Raw genomic sequence first — 18,262 nt, 5'->3', positions numbered from 1 at the left:
TATGAAAATATATAACTGAAATAATTGGCAAATTTGTGCTGCTCTGAACAGGATCTCAATATAGTTCTAGACTAAGTTCCTGGTTTATATCTATAGTGGATTGTAAATCAGAAGATTTATTTGGTTTTGTTCTTAAAATAGTGTATCTTAATATTTACTAGATCTAGAAGCCCAACACTGTTTTGTTGGTTTTTGTTTTTTTTTAAGCTCAGAAGCAAGTTACTCTGGAGTGTCTGCCCACAGATTAAGCAAATATAAGCTAATGGTTGCAAATTGTTCTTTTGAGAGAAAAGTAAGAAATTATATTTACTGTGAAAACAATAAAATTCTCCAAAACTATTTACACGTATATATAAATTATGGTTATACCCATATACACAGACATATACCCATTTATACAAATCCGTTAGAAAATGAACACCATAAACAGCAAAAGAATAAACAGCCCTACTTTCTTGGTTTTGTCTTAGATTTTCTAATGGAATCATGCATGAATATTTGCATGAACAGCCATTTGCCCAGAATTTCTTGAAATGTGACTGATATCAACAAAAAATGCTGATGCTCCTAGATATAGGAATATTTATTGTACTAATATATCTGTTTATTACAACTCTGGATCTCTCATGGAGTACTGTTATGCAGACAGAAATTCTGAACATTTCCAATATGCACAGATTACTATTTGGTTGCATAGGTCATGCAAAAAAGAACCAACTTTACAGCATCACACTTATTGCACTGTTCTTCATTTAGAAGTGCTCATGTTCATGACCTGAGAGGTCATATGCTCTTCCCAAGCCAAAATAAGTCATCTAAAACCAATTAATCAAAACATTTGTTTCTCTGAAGATGAGCCAGAAGTTAATCTATGCTGAGATTCATAGCACTGCAACTATAAAAATGGAGAAAAGCTAACTTCCTGCACTTCTGAAAGCAGAAGCACAACTTCAAATGTTTCTGAGGTAGTATTCCTCCCTGCTCCAGTTATGGAAATATGGGAATCAGCTTTAAGTGTTATACCATAAACCACATAATAAAACCTCTGCCTCTCAACCTGACCAGGTACTCCAGAACCCAAGCCCTCAGAAACAGCTTTCATTTTTCTGGTTTCCTCTCACTTCTACTCATTTGTGAAGTGCCTAGCTCAGTGGAGGTATTATGTGATGGTACCCTGAGGACAAACCTGAGAAAGATCCAAGTTTAAATACGTTAATTCTGGCACAGAAAAGGCATAGCATTCAACTCAATACACCCGAGAGCAAAATTATTGAGCTGCATAGTATTTTAAATGAGAAATCAAAAAGATTTCTTGTCTCTTAGAAGAGATAGAAATTGGCAAGATTCCTTTTTCATCTTAAGTATACTGTCAGTTTTACCACCCTTATGAATTGAGCTGCAAGTCTTAAAACATTAAAAGTTTTCCTAGTCATGAAGGAAAGAATTTTTACTTTGATGACTAATTTAAATACTGATCAGTAGGATAAGGATGTTTTTTAACCTAAGACTTTCCAGGAATTCTTTCAGAGATGTTTTATGCATATCTATATCTATATATCTATTCTCTATTGTCATCTATTATATATTATCTATATATTACCTATACATTATCTATACATTATCTGTTATCTATTTTATATATGTATATATATAATACATGTGTGTATGTGTGTCATTCTGTGGGTGTGCTTGCACAGAAGGGTTTCAGAGTTCAGAAAAAAAAAAAATCCATAGATCTACTTTATTCTAATCAGGAACAACATACAGTAAAGGAATTTAAAGGTTCATTGCAATTAACAGGGCGTGCAGGTGCACCTTATAATTTACTTTACCATCTCTTCTTGACCTGCTAGAATGTCACTTCTATTATAAATAACATCCTGCAAGACAAGTGTCATATTATGCGAGATGCTAAAACAAAGTGCTCTGTGTTAGCGGAACCAGTTAATCGAATCAAAAGTTTTTACTCAATGACTGATTACACCTTTTGAACAAACCAAATTTTATCACCATAATTACCTTTGGAACAACATACACATGTAATTTCTATGTGTTTAAATCCATAGTAGCAATAAAAAATTAACATTTATTTGTTACTTAGGGAGTATAGGCTTTCAAATCCTAAGGCTAAACAAGCTGGAGTAAGGAACATGAGCCACCAGTCAACTCAGACATGGACAGAGCAAAAAAATCCAGTTGGGATATGACTTGCTGGTGAAGCAGGTGACTGAGGAATAAGATATAATTCCAGCACCTGGTCCTATGGAGCCAAGCAGATCCATCTCCAGCACAGGTCTACAAGTTGTTATATACTATTACCTTATCCTTACAAACCAACCTAAGTTCCCAAAAAAGCTTTTAAGCTCCTTCTCTGTTGACAAAAGGTTTATGTTATTTGCTGTAGTGTGTTCTTAAGTTTTTAGTTTGCTCCCCCATTTTTTGTATTGTATCCCCCTGTTTTCTGTAAATGGTTCCTCCCTTTCCCAGTATTTCCCGCCACTGCTACCCTGTCAGCTAAGTTGCTATGGTAACCTCACTATTCATAGTTGCCGATGTAATTGCTCCTCCCCTGGTTTCCCTTATAAGTGAAAGTTGTCTCCTCCCTGGGCCCAGTCAATCACCCCCTTCTCCTCCCAGGTTTCGAGAACCTTCTTCTCTCTGGGGGTTATGGTTGGCTGCCACCCCGGGGCCCCTCCTTTGCTTTATATTAGTTGGTTATTTAGGTATGTCAGTTATGTGTAGCACCTTCAAATATGTATTATTATTGGTTAGCTGGGTTTCCCTACCTTTTCCCCCCTTTTACCCTTAAAACCCTGTCTCGCCCCCTGTTCGGGGCCATTTGCTGGTGGTGCCCATCCCCGTTGGTGCTTCTGTAATAAACCGACAGTTTACCTCCAGTAAGTGGTCGCCTCCTTATTCGTCTCGCACGCGCCGCTCTGAGCTATCACCCAGCCCAGCCCGAGGCCAAGACGCCGAGGGGGGCTGCCTTCAGATGCGCTGGGGCGTTGGCCTTCGCCCCTCACTAGCTAGCCGGATCTAGGGCCGCTTACGCCCACGCGCAGTTATTAACTCTGAAGTATAACCCATTTTGACTGATGGAAAATTCTCATACTATAGCAGAAAAGCACGGAATTTCATATGCAACTTTTTGTCTTCCACACAACTGCTATTCTTAGGATCATTACTTTGTATTTTGCACAGTAAAAAAGATTTCTGTTTGTATTTCTAAATTCATAGGGTTCCTTCATCAACTGCTCTGAATGCACATCTTTTTATAGGAATTTTACATACATTATACTTTCAGAAGCAAATGTATCAATATTCAGTTTTTAATACTAAGTAGTAAATTAGTTATTTTTCCTTACTGCATTTTGTATATATGATAATTGATAGATTAGGGTTTAGTTTTCCTACCACTATTGAATCGAATAAATAAAAAATTCTAATGCTAGTCCCCAAAATAACATGGAAAGATTTTTTTTTTCAAACTATCATTAATCCTTAGTTCTATTTGTTAACTACTACATAAACATTCACAGCCTATATCAGAAAGTTTGTATTTCCATGTACAGTGTTAAGAAACCACATGAATTATATATGGCAGTTCAAGTATTTTCTCTATAGTCAACAATGTGATAGCAATACCATAGCAACCTTTAACAGTTAGTGAAACACGTCAGATGTTTAGAGTTTGTAACTGCACACGAGTGATGTCGGATTTATTCAGGAGGTGTCAGCTATAGAAATAAAATATACAATCATAGGAGTAGGACAGATCTGCACTTATGATTCATATTCCCATCTGTAAGTCCAATAATATTTTGGTGCCTTTCACTTTTTTTAACATTCAGGTGTCAATTCTGTATTTATTGCGTCTCTAAAATTAGGAACTAATTTAGTGGCTGCTACTGAGAATATGAGGCCACCAAAATCATAACAAAAATGTAGAGACAATATTTACCAACAAAAATTTAATTTTCATTCTTTCTCTAAAGAATGGATAAATATGCTTCATTAGGGTAAAGAACTTTAAATAAGTGAAATTAAAATAGCACATAAACTTTCGAAAACATATTTAGATGTAAATACTAAACAGTAAGACATTTAGTTAACCTGTTTGTAAACACAATACAAATTTATGCCAGTAATTCTTTTCTAGTGATTCATTTTAAGAAATCTGGACAGTCAAAAAAAGAAAATTGTATCAATATGCAGCTAATTATGTGCTGTAAAGAAAAAATATATTTATTGACATAACTGTCATAAAATCTCTTCATCCTAAACCAGTTTTTAAACTGCAACTAGAAGATAATCACAGCCTTCAATATGCTAAGTTTTCAAGTAAAGGAAAACAATCACTTGTAGTTAGTATGTTCTGGAAGAAAAAGAATACCTAAGATATTGAATAAAAATATTAAAAAGTATATTTACTTCATAACAATTAATTTTTACTTAGAATAGAAAGCTTGTATTTTTGCATTCAGGAAAGTACTTGGACATCTTCTGGTAAACAGTCTTTGTTCTGTCATTCTTTCCGTAATTACTTCAAATTCGCTTGGGTAGAGATCTGAACAGGCAGTCTGCAGGTTCAAACTCATTAAAAGTGTAAATGTATTTGCAGCTAAAATAATGAAAAATTCTCTTCCATTCAACTGAACCCAATTTTAACAAATGTCAGATCGTGATGACTAAAAAACCCCAAACTGATTACTTCTGAAACATTGAAGGAATTATTTCCTGGGCATCTGTTTTCAAAAATTACACAAGAAACTTTTCTCAAAAGTGAAAAATAAAAAGACCAACCAGCATTACTGTTACAAGTCTTTCCAGAGCCTCATTCATGAGTCATCCATTTCTCAAGCTCCCATGTGAGATGTTGCTTCTCCTCCCATGCACATTCCCTTGGCTCTCCCTGCCTGGCCCACGTGTTCCAGAAAGAGCAGCCCCAAGCAGCAGCCCAGCCCTGGGGCTTGCTGCACACTGTGGCCCTGATGGCAAACCACCACATCCCTAAATCACCCAAAACTCAGATGTCCCAGAGACATGTCTCAGAGCAGACACAGCGTGCTGTGGCCTGATGTGTCTCAGGGGATGAAAAGGCAGAGCAAGCTTCTGTTGGTGCAGTTTAGAAGATTCAGTATTCAAAATGATTGCTGGAGTATGAAGAGGGAGACACAGACACTTTGTATTTCCCCTCTTTTGTCTGGGCTTAGTAGCATCTATTCAAAGGGTCTTTGTGACTTCCCGTGGTCTCCAAAGTCTCAATTTCAGAGTCATGCTGTACTAGAGTACAAACTCCAACTTCTCCAAAAACATGTCTTTTGTAGCAAAATGTTAAAAAAAACTCAATTAAATTCCCAATTTGCTAACTACCAGTGTATCAGACTTTCAATCAAGTTCCACTTTATTCAACTGCCTGGTCTGTTTCAAAGTTTTCAGTAAGATAAAATGACTAGATGTGCTAAAATTACATTTCATCTAATTCTTAGCGGGATGGATTAGACTGCAAGATACAGAAACTTTAAACACTGAATTCAAACTTCTACAGCTTTGAAACTCTTAGATAAAGGCAAGTGGAAGATAACATCCTACACAAACATAACTCAAGCATAACCTCTTGATCTTCAGTACCAAAGAAAGGAGATTCAAAGTCAATTTTAAGTCTGTGCTTTGCCTGAGATCAGCATTTGACCTTTTAAAACTGAAAATCAGCTCCTTTTTACTGAAGAGCAGTACAAGTTCCTGAAATTGTTTTGAGATTTAGTTTGTTTTCTTGACTGTTTTTAATTAATTTGACCTTTTGTAGTCCAAATAATTCTTATTCATTAAAACTGTCAGTCCATCACTGAGATTATTATTAGCAACTAGTGAACCTATGATCAGTTTCAGCAATTTATAGAATATCATGATTTTGATATGGTTTCCTTATTATTCAGGTAGTTTATTATTTATTCCAAATTATTTATGAAAACTGAATTAACATGGTGAAACCATTTAAATTATATCTTGTTTAAATATTTCCTTTTCAAGTCAGCTTGAAACCGTGGGGTTCATGGTGGTTACAGGAAATATTTTGAATTTACAGGGTCTTTATTCACTGCATTCAGTGATAGTATTATGAATAAATAGTAGACCATTTAACCATACAACCTCAGGAAAACTGACAAAGCAATTTTGTAAAATTTGTCCTCTCCTCCCCAAAATATAATCAATGCGCCAGAACAAGAAAAATACCCGAGTGTTTCCGAAAAGCCCAGAGAGCCATCAGCATTGGGGACAGGAAATGGTGGTTAAGGGGAACACAGAAGATGGGAATTTTCTTTACTTCATTCACCTCATACTCTCCCAGGATCCATGGACACTAGGTTTTGAATTGTATAGGGCTGAGTGATGATATTTTCCTCCATAACCTTCTGTGGCACATCTCAGATATACAGAAATCACAACGTAAATCTTAAATCCATTTTAACATCTCTTACATTTCCAACAAGGAATCTTCCCTTGTAAGTACTGAGGAATCAGGTCAATAACATTTTGTTCCACTTACAGTTTACCCATCAGTTCAACTTTGTAAACCTCAGCCATAACCCTCCTGAGGTTTCTCTCCACACTGAAGAGAGTTCTTAGTCTCCCTTCACAGTGCAGCCACTCCAAACCTTGGCTCATTTAATCGGCCTCCCCCCATGAATACTTTCTGTGTGCCCTTCATATCCTTTGACATGCACAGAGCTCTGCACACAGAAACCAACATGAGTACACCACAGTGTCTGATATCACCAAAACAGCTTCTTTTTGGTTTGTAATACCCTTGCTGATGCAACCCAAAACACCATAGTTTTTTCTTTTGCTGCCACCCCATCCTGTGCCTGTAAACACTTTCAATAAGGTCAGGATCACTTTCTGGAGTTGTAACAAGCTCAGCATCATTTGAATAAGGGATAGTCTGTTTGCGTGAAATATTCCTTGCCTCACATTTGTCTCTGTTCGAGATCATCTGCCACTTGTTGACCACCTGCTCAGTTTTGGAGTTCCCACTATCAACTCAGCCTTTGACTACCTGAGGCATAATGTCATCAGCATTCTTGGAAATGTCACCATGCACCTCATGTCTCCAACAAATTTCTCACATTCATGCACCTCCTAAAAATATCTGTATCACTTTCTGTTACTACTGTAATTGCTTCCCTCCTCCCCTCAGCCCCAATTGATCTTTGAATTCAGCTTGAAAAATACATGCAGAAGGGACTGTCAATGCGCCACATAAAAGTTCAAAACTTCATGTAAAACTGTGTAGGATTATCAAAATCAATTTCTTTCATTTGGGTAAGAAAATAGCAAAAACAGAGCTTACAATATATAAAGTTTCCTTGCCAAATAATGCTTAGCAGCATTATACTTGAATCTGAAATCACTAACAGATTTCATTTCTGGAATCCATTCAATTGCTAATTTCTTGCCACTTTATCTTGAGATTGGCTGAGCAAAAAAATGTAATAGGAAACAAAGTTTCAGTTGATCACTACTCTGAGCTACTGAGAATTAACTTTAAAGCAGAGCATAATGTATTAACTACAAAGAATAAAAATTGAAACCTATTAAAATTATTATTATTATAGTCACTTTGCTTTTCTGGTTTACAGAAGGTTCTAAATTTTAATATCTATTTTCTTTTTATTTGAAATAATTATATGAAGATGTGTTATACCGGGTCTGCTCTCCCTTCAGTATCACCTCCATTCAATACAGTTTTAAAATGTTCCTCTTATTTTCTCATTCTCAAAATTGATTTTAATAACATTATTTTAACTACAAAGATTTAATTTTTAGGAAACGTTGACAAAAATAAAAGGACTATTAAAACTTATGCGAGTCACAGTATAAGCATTCTGACTTTACAGGTGTTTTTTTTTTTTCAATAGTCCATTTAAGCTGTTCTGAAAAAGAGAAATCAAACTTGTCAATTGACACATATTTTTTTAATTTATATTCTACTCATATATTTAAATAAATTTGACATAGTACCAACTTATGCATTGGACAATGCCATAACTATATCAGGACTTTGGACTGTAAGTAGAGGCCACTTCCTTCACCTTTTGTTTGCCTCATGCTTTGATCTTAAGGATAAGTTAAAGCATTTTGGGTGACATGGGTTTCAAGTCTTAAAAAGAGAGAATATGACTACCCAAAACCAAATCAGGACAAATAATGAAAAACTAAAAGATGTCAAAGCATAAGAGTTATGCAAATCCCATGTCACCATGGTTATATAAAGACTGTGCATCTGATAAGCCTGTGGTCTTTTCATGCCCAGGTTCATCAATAATTGAGACCTACTTAGAAGACACAACTTTTTCCTGTCAATTAGTTTCTTTGCTTTGAAAATCCACTATAGAAGAGTGAAGAGAAAATGAGGAGAGGAAAAGGAAAAGGAAAAGGAAAAGGAAAAGGAAAAGGAAAAGGAAAAGGAAAAGGAAAAGGAAAAGGAAAAGGAAAAGGAAAAGGAAAAGGAAAAGGAAAGAAAAAGGAAAGAAAAAGAAAAGAAAAAGAAAAGAGAAAGGAAAGAAAAAGAAAAGAAAAAGAAAAAAGAAAAGAAAAAGAAAAGAAAAAGAAAAAAGAAAAGAAAAAGAAAAGAAAAAGAAAAGAAAAAGAAAAAAGAAAAGAAAAAGAAAAGAAAAAGAAAAGAAAAAGAAAAGAAACCACATGTGTGGTGGCAGAAGTTAGGGTAGGATGTGTTTCCAAGACTTGGGAGCAAAAAGCATTCCCTGTCTCTGGCACAGCCAAGAATACTTGGAGGTGAATAGAAGCATCCTGATGCACATGAGTCTCACTAAAGTGCACCAGGAACATTTCTATCAGTGCAGCACAACTCTATCTGTATTCCTCCTGGTGCAATGCTATTATTCATGCAAAGTTCACTAACTGAGGTCTCTGCAATCATTTTCCTCTAAATTACACAAGCTGTCATTCCAGAGGAAAACAAACCAATCGGTCAACATACTGAAAAAGGAGGACAACATGTGCAAGTGTTTAAGAACCTTCATCTAGGGAACATAATTGGATTATTCTCACTTAACAAATCCTAGGCTTCCTTAAAATGCAAAATGTGCCAAGAAATTCCATGTAATATTCTAACACTGCATTGAGCTGAAAGAACATTCAGTTAGACACTTCTATCGATATATGAAGGGATGAACAATAGCAATCTTAACCAGAACAGGAATATATTTTATGTCCTCAGACAAAGCTCAACGACAAATCTCTTTCTTTTGTGTTGCCAAAGCAGATTACAGGGCTGTTAAAATGATGTGTTATTATTTTGTGTTTGCACTTACATAACAAGTTAATGCTTGGAAACACAGATGAGTTTCCAATGTACAAAAGAACAGCTTTTTATGGGACAACTAAAGGCCAAGGACTCCCTGGTGTAAAAAATAACAGTGCCATCAACACCTGGAAATACAGCAGAAATAATTATTTAAGTTTCTGACAGCTATAGATTATTAGCTGCATCTCCTTCTTTTAACACAGAATCATTTAGGTTGGAAAAGACCTTCAGGATCATTGACTCCAACCCTTAACCCAGTACTTCCATCTTTAAACCATGTCCCTAAGGGACACATCTACATGTCTTCTAAATACCACTGGGAAACCTTTTGCACTTTCCAGTACCCAAAGGGGAGCTACAGGAAGGCTGAAAAGAGACTTTTCACAGGGGCATGTAATGATAGGATAAAGGAGAATTGTCTTAAAACAAGGGAGTGTTTAGATTAGATATTAAGAAGAAATTATTTGCTTCTGTGTTGTGAGACACCAATACAGGTTGTCCAGAGAGTTTGTGGAGTTCAAATCACTGGAAGTTTTCAAAGCCAGGCTGTATGAGGCTCTGAGAAACCTGATCTAGTAGAGGTTTCACTGTCTATGCCAGGGGGGTTGGATCTCAGTGAACTTTAAGTTCCCTTCCAACCTCAACCATTCTGTGATTCTATGGTGACTCAATGACTTCCTTAGGCAGCTTGTTTCAACTGATAACACGTTCCAAGTGAAACTTTAATGATGTTCAGGCTCAGTAATAACCCTCTAAGACACTCCCTTTTTGATGCTAGTAAACATTTTCACGGCTTTTTTGCCCCAGTGGCTCTGAAAAGAGTATTTTAAAGCAGAATGGCATATCCAGTTAGACTTACCATGTAGATTAAGAACATGCTCTTTAATAAAACCTATCTTAACAGCAACTTTTTTTTTATATTGGAAATTCTTGTTTTAAAGCTATAAAACTTTTTTGTGTTATCTCAAACACTCTAGCTTCTGTGTCTACATGAATAAAATTTATCTAAAAGTCATCATAAATAATATTAAATTTATAAATCCATTTTTTTAAATCCAGCCTATGAAATGTAGATGTTAATAGCATTGATTTTTATAGATTAAATAGATTAGGATTATCTTTTTGAATTAACCAAGGTAGTATTAGTATTACAGAGATGTGTTTTAATGACATGCAATCAAACAGAAAGATTATAAAACAGTAAATTCTGTACTGTTCTACTTAAAATTGAGCAGTTTTGGATGCTTGTTTAGTTCTTTTAAACATTAGGGGTTAAAAGATAAAAATATGGAGTCTGGAAGGGAGTGGTGGTCACTGACAGGAGTAAGTAGAAAAAAATTAAACAAATTATAGTGTATGAACAATTTATAGGACTCAAGATTAAAATACTGATAATTCCTTTTAAATTCAAAAACTCTAGATATTGAGATGTCCTTTGAAATTTCAAGCCATAATCAAATCTAAAACAACTAAAATAATTTCACAATATTTTTACCCTCTTTTAACCTACCTCTTTTTTTTCTCTACCAACTGTCTGCAGATCTCCTTCCACCGGTTATTCAAACTTTCCAGCTGTTCCTTCAGCACCTTGGCATCTGCCTTTGATGACTGCGCAATAATCTCTTCACCAGTTGCATTCAATGTTTTGACAACAGTTTGCTGCTGCCCAATGCCATCCTGAAGCTCCTGCAAAATACCCAACACATTCACATCTTCATAAGAAAGTTAAGTATGAAAAAAATTCTTCATCACATACTAGAAAGATGGAAAGAGGTGAAAGTTTTTGCTGTCCTCTGAAGTCCAAATGAAAAACCCAAGATGAGTAGACATAAGGACACTTCATTATTTTGTAGCAAATACCTTTCAGTATATCTCTGCAGCCATTTATCCTCTCCTGTATTGCTGTCTACTAGAGAGCGTTACAGTGAACTCTACACATCAATTAATAGCAGTTATGAACAAATGTACTTCGACACATCCAAAGGTATATATCACAAAAAAGAGTCTACAAAGCATTGTAAGATTTAAGGTGCAAAATATGCAAAATTCCTATTAGCTATAAACTCAAATAAAAAGTGTCAGGAAAGCAGAGACTGTAAAACTTCTGATTCCATTAAAGAACATCTTCTTCTCCAATTGTGAGAAGCCAAACACTCATGTGTTTTTTTGTTTGGTTTTGATTGTTTGTTTGATTGTGCTTTTGCTTTAGGGTTTTGGTTTTTTTGTTTTTTTTTGCGGGAGAGGGAGGTTGGTTTTGTTGTTGCTGTTGTTTTTTTGGTTTGGTTTGGAATTTGGTGTTTGTTAGTTGGTTTGTTTTTTGAGTTTTTTTTTAAATAGGACTGGGGAGAACAACAGATCTAAGAAAAATTATTACAGTGTTTCTATTTACACATAGAATTAAAAACTATCAAAAGATAACCAATATGGGCCATTCTCAAGTTTTACTAAATGCATTGGGATACATTTTTCTGCATCTTTTATGCAGAAGGGTAAAAAAAAATAATTTTTCTTGTGGAATTCCTGCAGCTACCTTACTTCATGTTTAAAAACAACAGAATTCTGAATCTGTAGCTTAGATTGTAACACTGTATGCCTGTTGAATCAAGTTCATATCTATGAATAATCAATATTTTCATATTTTTAGTCATCACTAGAGCATGAGTATTTCCTTTGAATTCCTCAGAATATATAAACAAAAAAGTGTAAAATAATTTTCAACAGTTTACTGCTAAAATAAGCAGGAACTGAAATAACATCAGCAATCTACACTGTGGTATTCATACTTATGACAGATTTTCACAACTTCAGAAAGTGTGTCTGAATCCTATGTCCATACAAAGTCTTTCAAGTAAAATGCTGAAGCTTGTTTTTTTGGAGGAAACCAAATACTTCAGCATATCATACTCCAATATAAAATTATATGTTTGTTTTCTCTTTCTAAATACATAGCATAAATTGCAGAGCAAATCAGTAAACCTGCATTTTAACATTAAATAAAATTTGTTTAAGAAACTCTTAAAATTGGCAGGATACAACTTTCCAGGAATGTAAAAGATGAGCATAACTACTCCTTATGCTTTTTTTAATATATATCTTTGGTCACGAGGTTATGATTGATGTTCACAAACTGAACCAATCTGGAAGTTAACTTGTTCTAACACGACCAAACTCAGTTTCCAGCTACTAATGCATTAAATTGCATTGGGTCAGTTGAATGCTCTGTCTCAGCTTTTGCACAAATTTGACAGGGACAGCTTGAACACCAACACCAGCAGAGCCTGGGGCACAGGGGTCAATGTCAGCAGGTGTGTGGTGGTGTTTGCCCACAGTCCTGGACAAGGGGCTGTAGCTGATGCAGAGGCTTGCACTGTTGAGATTTAGCTTATTTTTACTACACTTTCTGTTTGGTTTTATCACAATTTCTTTTAGGTTGTCACAGGACACACACACCCCATCCCCAAATTATTCCTTAGATTCCTCTCAGTAAAATCTGTTCTGCTGATGTGTTGGGGATCTTTTTCCAAACTATTTTGAAGCCCCACAGTTTCAGAATAAGAGGTAGCTGTGACGAGCATAATGTGGCAGTAATCTGCATCCTGTTTTATTATATTTTGATAGGATGAGAAATATTTTTCTGCAGGATCCTTGCAAGCTATGTGACAGTCCAGTCATGTTACCCAGCACCCTGCTGCCCCACAGTGTCCCAGCACACTTTGCTTTGCCTGGGGAATGTGTAAGGTTTCTAAGGTACCTTTGTAGCAGAAACTGCAAGGTTTTCTAAGAGCCAGAATAGACACATAAAAGCCTCTTACTTAGAGATATAAGATCTTATTTTCTTTCTGCAATGCACATTAATACAATAATACCTAGCCCAAATTTTTGACTATTATTTTCAGATACATGATTTCACTGTTAGAAAAAAATAGCAGCAATGGGTAGGTTGTTTGTCTAAATGCAAATATTGTCTACTCTTGCAAGTCTGATTTGGTCTTTCCACTACCTATTTCCCTTTTGGCAATGCCCAGCTCAAAATAAGTACATAGTTTTTGCACATATTCACTGTATTTCACATTGGTTTTAGCACTAGAGCCTTTGCATTGCATAGTAGGGAGTATTACAAGGGTAAATCATAACAAAGTATAGTTTGAGAAAAAATATATTAAATTAAGTAGCTTATTTCCAGCAAGGCACTTGAGACCTTTGTGCTACTGCATGCACCTGTGTGAAGTTAAGATCCAGACCACTTACTGAAAAAACAACTCAGAACAAAGTTTCTATTCATATGTGGAGGTCCAATCATTTGGAATAGGAGATCAAAGCAAGAACAGAGATGGGAAATTCTACTTCTGGAACTCTGGAGGTTTTAGAAGCAAAATTTGTAGAAATTACTTGTTATCTATGAATTCACTTCTCTAAATGACAGAAACAACAACCAGTCAGTAAAGTACTGTGAAGTGAAATGCTAAGTGAAAGCTCATTCAAGTACTCTGAGCTTATTTCCTGTACTCACAGCATCTTAAATTAGGTTTTCTCTCTCCCTCAGCATACACAAACACAAAAGAGCAACTAGTACATGATTGCCACACTTATTTCACTTGACACAAAGGTAAACAAAGGAATTTTTTAATTTATCCTCTGACATATTATGTAATAGGCCTCACTTACAAAGTAGAAAAGAAAATAGCTAGCTCAATGGCAGGGGTGGTCTTAGAACTTAAGATCTCTAATGCTGGAATGGGAACAGGATGTGTAGGAAGGAGAAGTGTGAACTTCCACCAGAACATGAGAGAAGATTTCTGGCCATCTGCATTTCAGATCACCATAAAGAACTCAATCTGAGATGCTTTTTTTCAAGTACTCTAAGCATTTAGCACTTTTAACATGATTAAACAGAAACACATGTACTGATAAAGTTCTCCTGGATTCCACAGCTCATGAAAAAGATTTTTGTTGGTAATGGATACTGCACTAAGCAGAGCCTCCCGTGAAGACATTAACATTTTTAAAAGGTATTTTTTATGAAGAGAACAAAAGTTCTTTAACTGTTTTACTCAAAGCCACATCTCACATGCTCATCCCAGAGTTATTACCACAAAGATGCTTTTCACAACTTACATTAGTATCTAAGGTTAACAAACATATTTAAAAACATTTATTGTTATGGAAAAGCCCTGCAGCAACGTGAAAAAATACCAAAACCAAGCTAATTTCTATCAGAAAAAATGAATGATCACAAAATTATTTAAGGGGAAAAAAATGTATTGCCTCTCCTTCCTGCAGTGTAAGGTACAGATCCAAAAGCACTTAAAGGTACTATGCACTACTTTAAGAAAACTGTAGTCCTAAATTCAACATTTATGTTCTAATCTTCAGCCATTTACATAAATTTCCTTTCTGCTTTAAATCACATAAAACCATAAGGTTGACATAAGAGTGTCAATTCAGATGCAACAATATAAATCAAAGAACCGTGGAAACATCTGGTGGAAAACTATCCCCAAAACAATTTGCTAGCATTTGGTTACCAGAATGAATTTACCCATTTAGAGTATGCACCTCTGTTCAATATTCTATTAGAAATAAGGAAGAAATTAATTTTCTAGGCAGTTAAACCCTAGTGATTTAATCTGGAGATACATTACTGGCACTTTGTTAGGATTAAAGCAATCAACAAAGAGTATACGATGTTTCCTAACTGTTTTGTGACCAACAGCTACTAAATATTTGTTGCTTGGTGTGCACTATGTTGGTTATTCTGTTAGTATTATTATGAATTATGGAAATTCAGGATAGCTGATGGAGATGGAAAAGTGAAAAATAGTGAAAAAAGTTGTTTGCTATGGAGTTGACGATAATGTAAAGGAAAATGTTTTCTTCTCAACATAAATTATAGGAAGTATAATAGCTTGAATATTGATAGCAACCCTATCCAGGAATAGTATTTGAAAGAGGTGACAGTAGGCTCTGGGCAGATTCTCCCTATAAAGCAGACCTGGGTTTATGTTCTCTGTTTTTGGGTATCAGCTGTACATGAGAAGTCAGACCAAAGAAAATTACTGCAGACCTGTTTTCTAAACATACAATAAATACTGTAAAATTAAAAGGAGATTTCATTCTCACTATGAAAAAAAAATTATAAATAGAATTATTTGTGGCTTAAGCCACAGTTTATCTAAAAAGCTTATAAAGCATAGAAACATTTTGCTTGATTTGGTATGCAAATTGCTTTGTTGGAGAGCTTTAGGAAATGGCTATTCTATCCTGCTTTCTGTATTCTTTTTTTTTCTACAGTTTGGGGCTGTATAGTTAGGAAGACATGAGGGCCACTATTTCCCTAGATGGATTTTATATTATCCATGACTGATAGTATAGATAAAGAAAGTTGGGTACAATTCTGCTTCACAGTTGTATATTTTAACAAAATAAATGGAGATATAAAACTTCTTAAACACTGCCAAAAGCTTCTAAACTCAGTAAGAGTTCCAGATTTATTTGAAAGTTTTAATCTCTTCCAGACTTTATCCTTTGACTGTGCCTTTTGTCTCTAGAAAGGGAGAAATCCATCCTTCAGAAGACAAGTCATAAAAGTGGAAACTTCATTATTTTACCTACAGAAATTCTTTAGTCTATCCTGCTGGCCTTTAAAAAGCAATAGTCTACTATGGCTTAGTAACTTCACACCCCAGGTTGCTACAGTAATTCCAGATTCTTGCTGCTGTTCTCTCTGTTGCTATAAAATATAATTCCAAACTCATCTCCAGTTCATCTCCAAGATGGACCTGCTGCTGGCCAAGGCTGAGCCATCACTGAGAGAACCTCTGGGATAATGTAGTTAAGAAGGGAAATGAAATCATGTGTAATTGAAGAGAGAGGGAGGAGTGAGAATATGTGAGAGAAACAGCCCTGCAGACACCGAGGTCAGTGCAGGATGAGGGGCAGGAGCTGCTCCAGGTGCAGAGCTGAGGTTCCCCTGCAGACCCTGGTGCAGACCTTGGTGAGGCAGCTGTGCCCCTGCAGCCCTTGGAGGATCTTCTCCAGAGCAAAGGGATGCCCAAAAAAATGCTGTGGCCTGGTGGGAAGTCTGTGCTGGAGCAGGGTCCTGGCAGGATCAGTAGCCCCATGGAGACAGGAGCCCATGCTGGAGCAGCCTGGCTGGCAGCACATGTGTCTCCATGCTGGAGCCATCTGTTCCCAAGCTGCACATGTGGGAATGTCCCATCCTGCGGCAGGGGAAGGCTGTGAGAAGTTCTCCCTCTGCAGAGGAAGGAGCAGCAGAGACAATATGTGATGCACAAATCAGAGCCGCAGTTCTCAATCCACTTGTATCTCTGGAGGTGGAGATTTAGAGAGCTCAGGAGTGCAGAAAATCCTAGGAAGTGTGTGGAGGGATGGAGGGAAGGTGTTTTAGAATTTAGTTTTGCTTCTCATTGTCCTGCTCTGAATTAATTGGAGATAAATACAATTATTTCCTCAAGCAGAGTGCTTTGCCTATGATGGCAACTGGTGAGGGATCTCTCCATGTACTTATCTTGATACATGAGCTTTTCATGGTATTCTTTTCTTCTCCTGTGCACTTGAGCAGGGAGGTGACAGAGTAGCTTTGGTGGCCAACTAGTGTCCACCCAGGGTCAACTCACCACAAAAACACTCTGTGGCTTAGAAGCATTGAAAAAAATTATATATTACTGTTTCAGCTGAGAGCTGACCTTGGCAACTTAAAAATCTTAAAAACTATAAGATAAATAGTATTGTCTTCAAATTCTGATAGTTTGCAATCATACTAAATCCATGTGGTTTGATAAAGATATAAACCGGATAATTAATAAAAAACCAAAAACCAAAAAACAATCACTTTCTCATTTTTTCCAGTGATGTAATTGTAAAAATGAGCCATATCCCTTTAAATTCATATTTCTTGTCTCTTTCTAATGTGACACAAAATTGTGATGAATGTCATTTTGGTATTGAACTGTAAAGTGCATGACCAGAGGTCTATTTTGTGTTTCTAGCCATAATGACACAGTTGCTTTTTATTAGTATATTAATTCAATTTAATTTTAAAACTGATTTAGAAATACTGCAGGGAGAAAAAGGGAAATTTTTTCCTGCAAAAACTCTACTGCTACTGCATGCTAACTATAATGCTTCAGGTTAAACACATAAAATTCAACTCTGAGTCCAAAAACCTACACACTGATTTTGCAGCACACAATACTGAATGCCACTGTAATATATTCATTTCCATACTGATGTAGCATCAAAATGTGAAGACAATGCTCAGTCAAAAAACTTTTTAATTTGCCTCTACACAGAATACAATATGGCATAATTTGATACCATGTTTATCAGCAATACTGATGGATTTATCTTAATATCACAAGATTTTTAGCTAAATAAGTTATTTTAATCCAACTCAATGTGGATGTAGTTCTTAATTTTTTCTGTCATATTTAAAGCAACTTATTTTTCTTCTTTTAAATTAAAAACAGTTACAGCACCTTTATGATTTCACAGATTTTCCTGATTCTTACAGAACTATCCAGACCCTTGCATAATCCAAGTTATTTCCTTCTGTGCATCAGAATCTAGAAAACTTCAATTTGCTTTCTTATGGCATCTATACCTGGAAAGTGTTATCTCTATTCATTAACTCAGCAGCACTGGAATATACACATGTGCCTTAGCATCCTGTTTTCTTTTCAAACATTATATTTATGCGGTACATATTACCTCTTTCTTTTAAAATTTATGGATTTTTATTTGTCAGTGCTTCCAGATATGGAAAAACTCAACCCATTAAATGAAAGCAGATTGGAAATATTGAACAAGCTATACATATTGACTCTCTGGTATTGGACATTTATAGCTTCCCTTTACAATGGGCTACTGCAGATATCTCCCCCTTCAAGTATTTGAATGACATATATATATATA

General features: G+C 35.7%; 1 protein-coding gene across 11 annotated transcripts in view; it reads right to left on the bottom strand.

Moving 5' to 3' along the window:
- DMD (dystrophin) overlaps positions 1-18,262 on the bottom strand; it is a 1,046,893-nt gene that overhangs the window by 385,567 nt on the left and 643,064 nt on the right. For all 11 annotated transcript variants that reach the window (XM_064706931.1, XM_064706854.1, XM_064706864.1 and 8 more), the window contains one exon: positions 10,839-11,014. In XM_064706931.1, the coding sequence (XP_064563001.1) occupies positions 10,839-11,014 (176 nt within the window). The remainder of the gene's footprint in view (positions 1-10,838; positions 11,015-18,262) is intronic.

Source organism: Zonotrichia leucophrys, chromosome 1 (assembly GCF_028769735.1).
Source record: "Zonotrichia leucophrys gambelii isolate GWCS_2022_RI chromosome 1, RI_Zleu_2.0, whole genome shotgun sequence".
Lineage (NCBI taxonomy): Eukaryota > Metazoa > Chordata > Aves > Passeriformes > Passerellidae > Zonotrichia > Zonotrichia leucophrys.
This window is presented reverse-complemented; position numbering and strand designations above follow the sequence as displayed.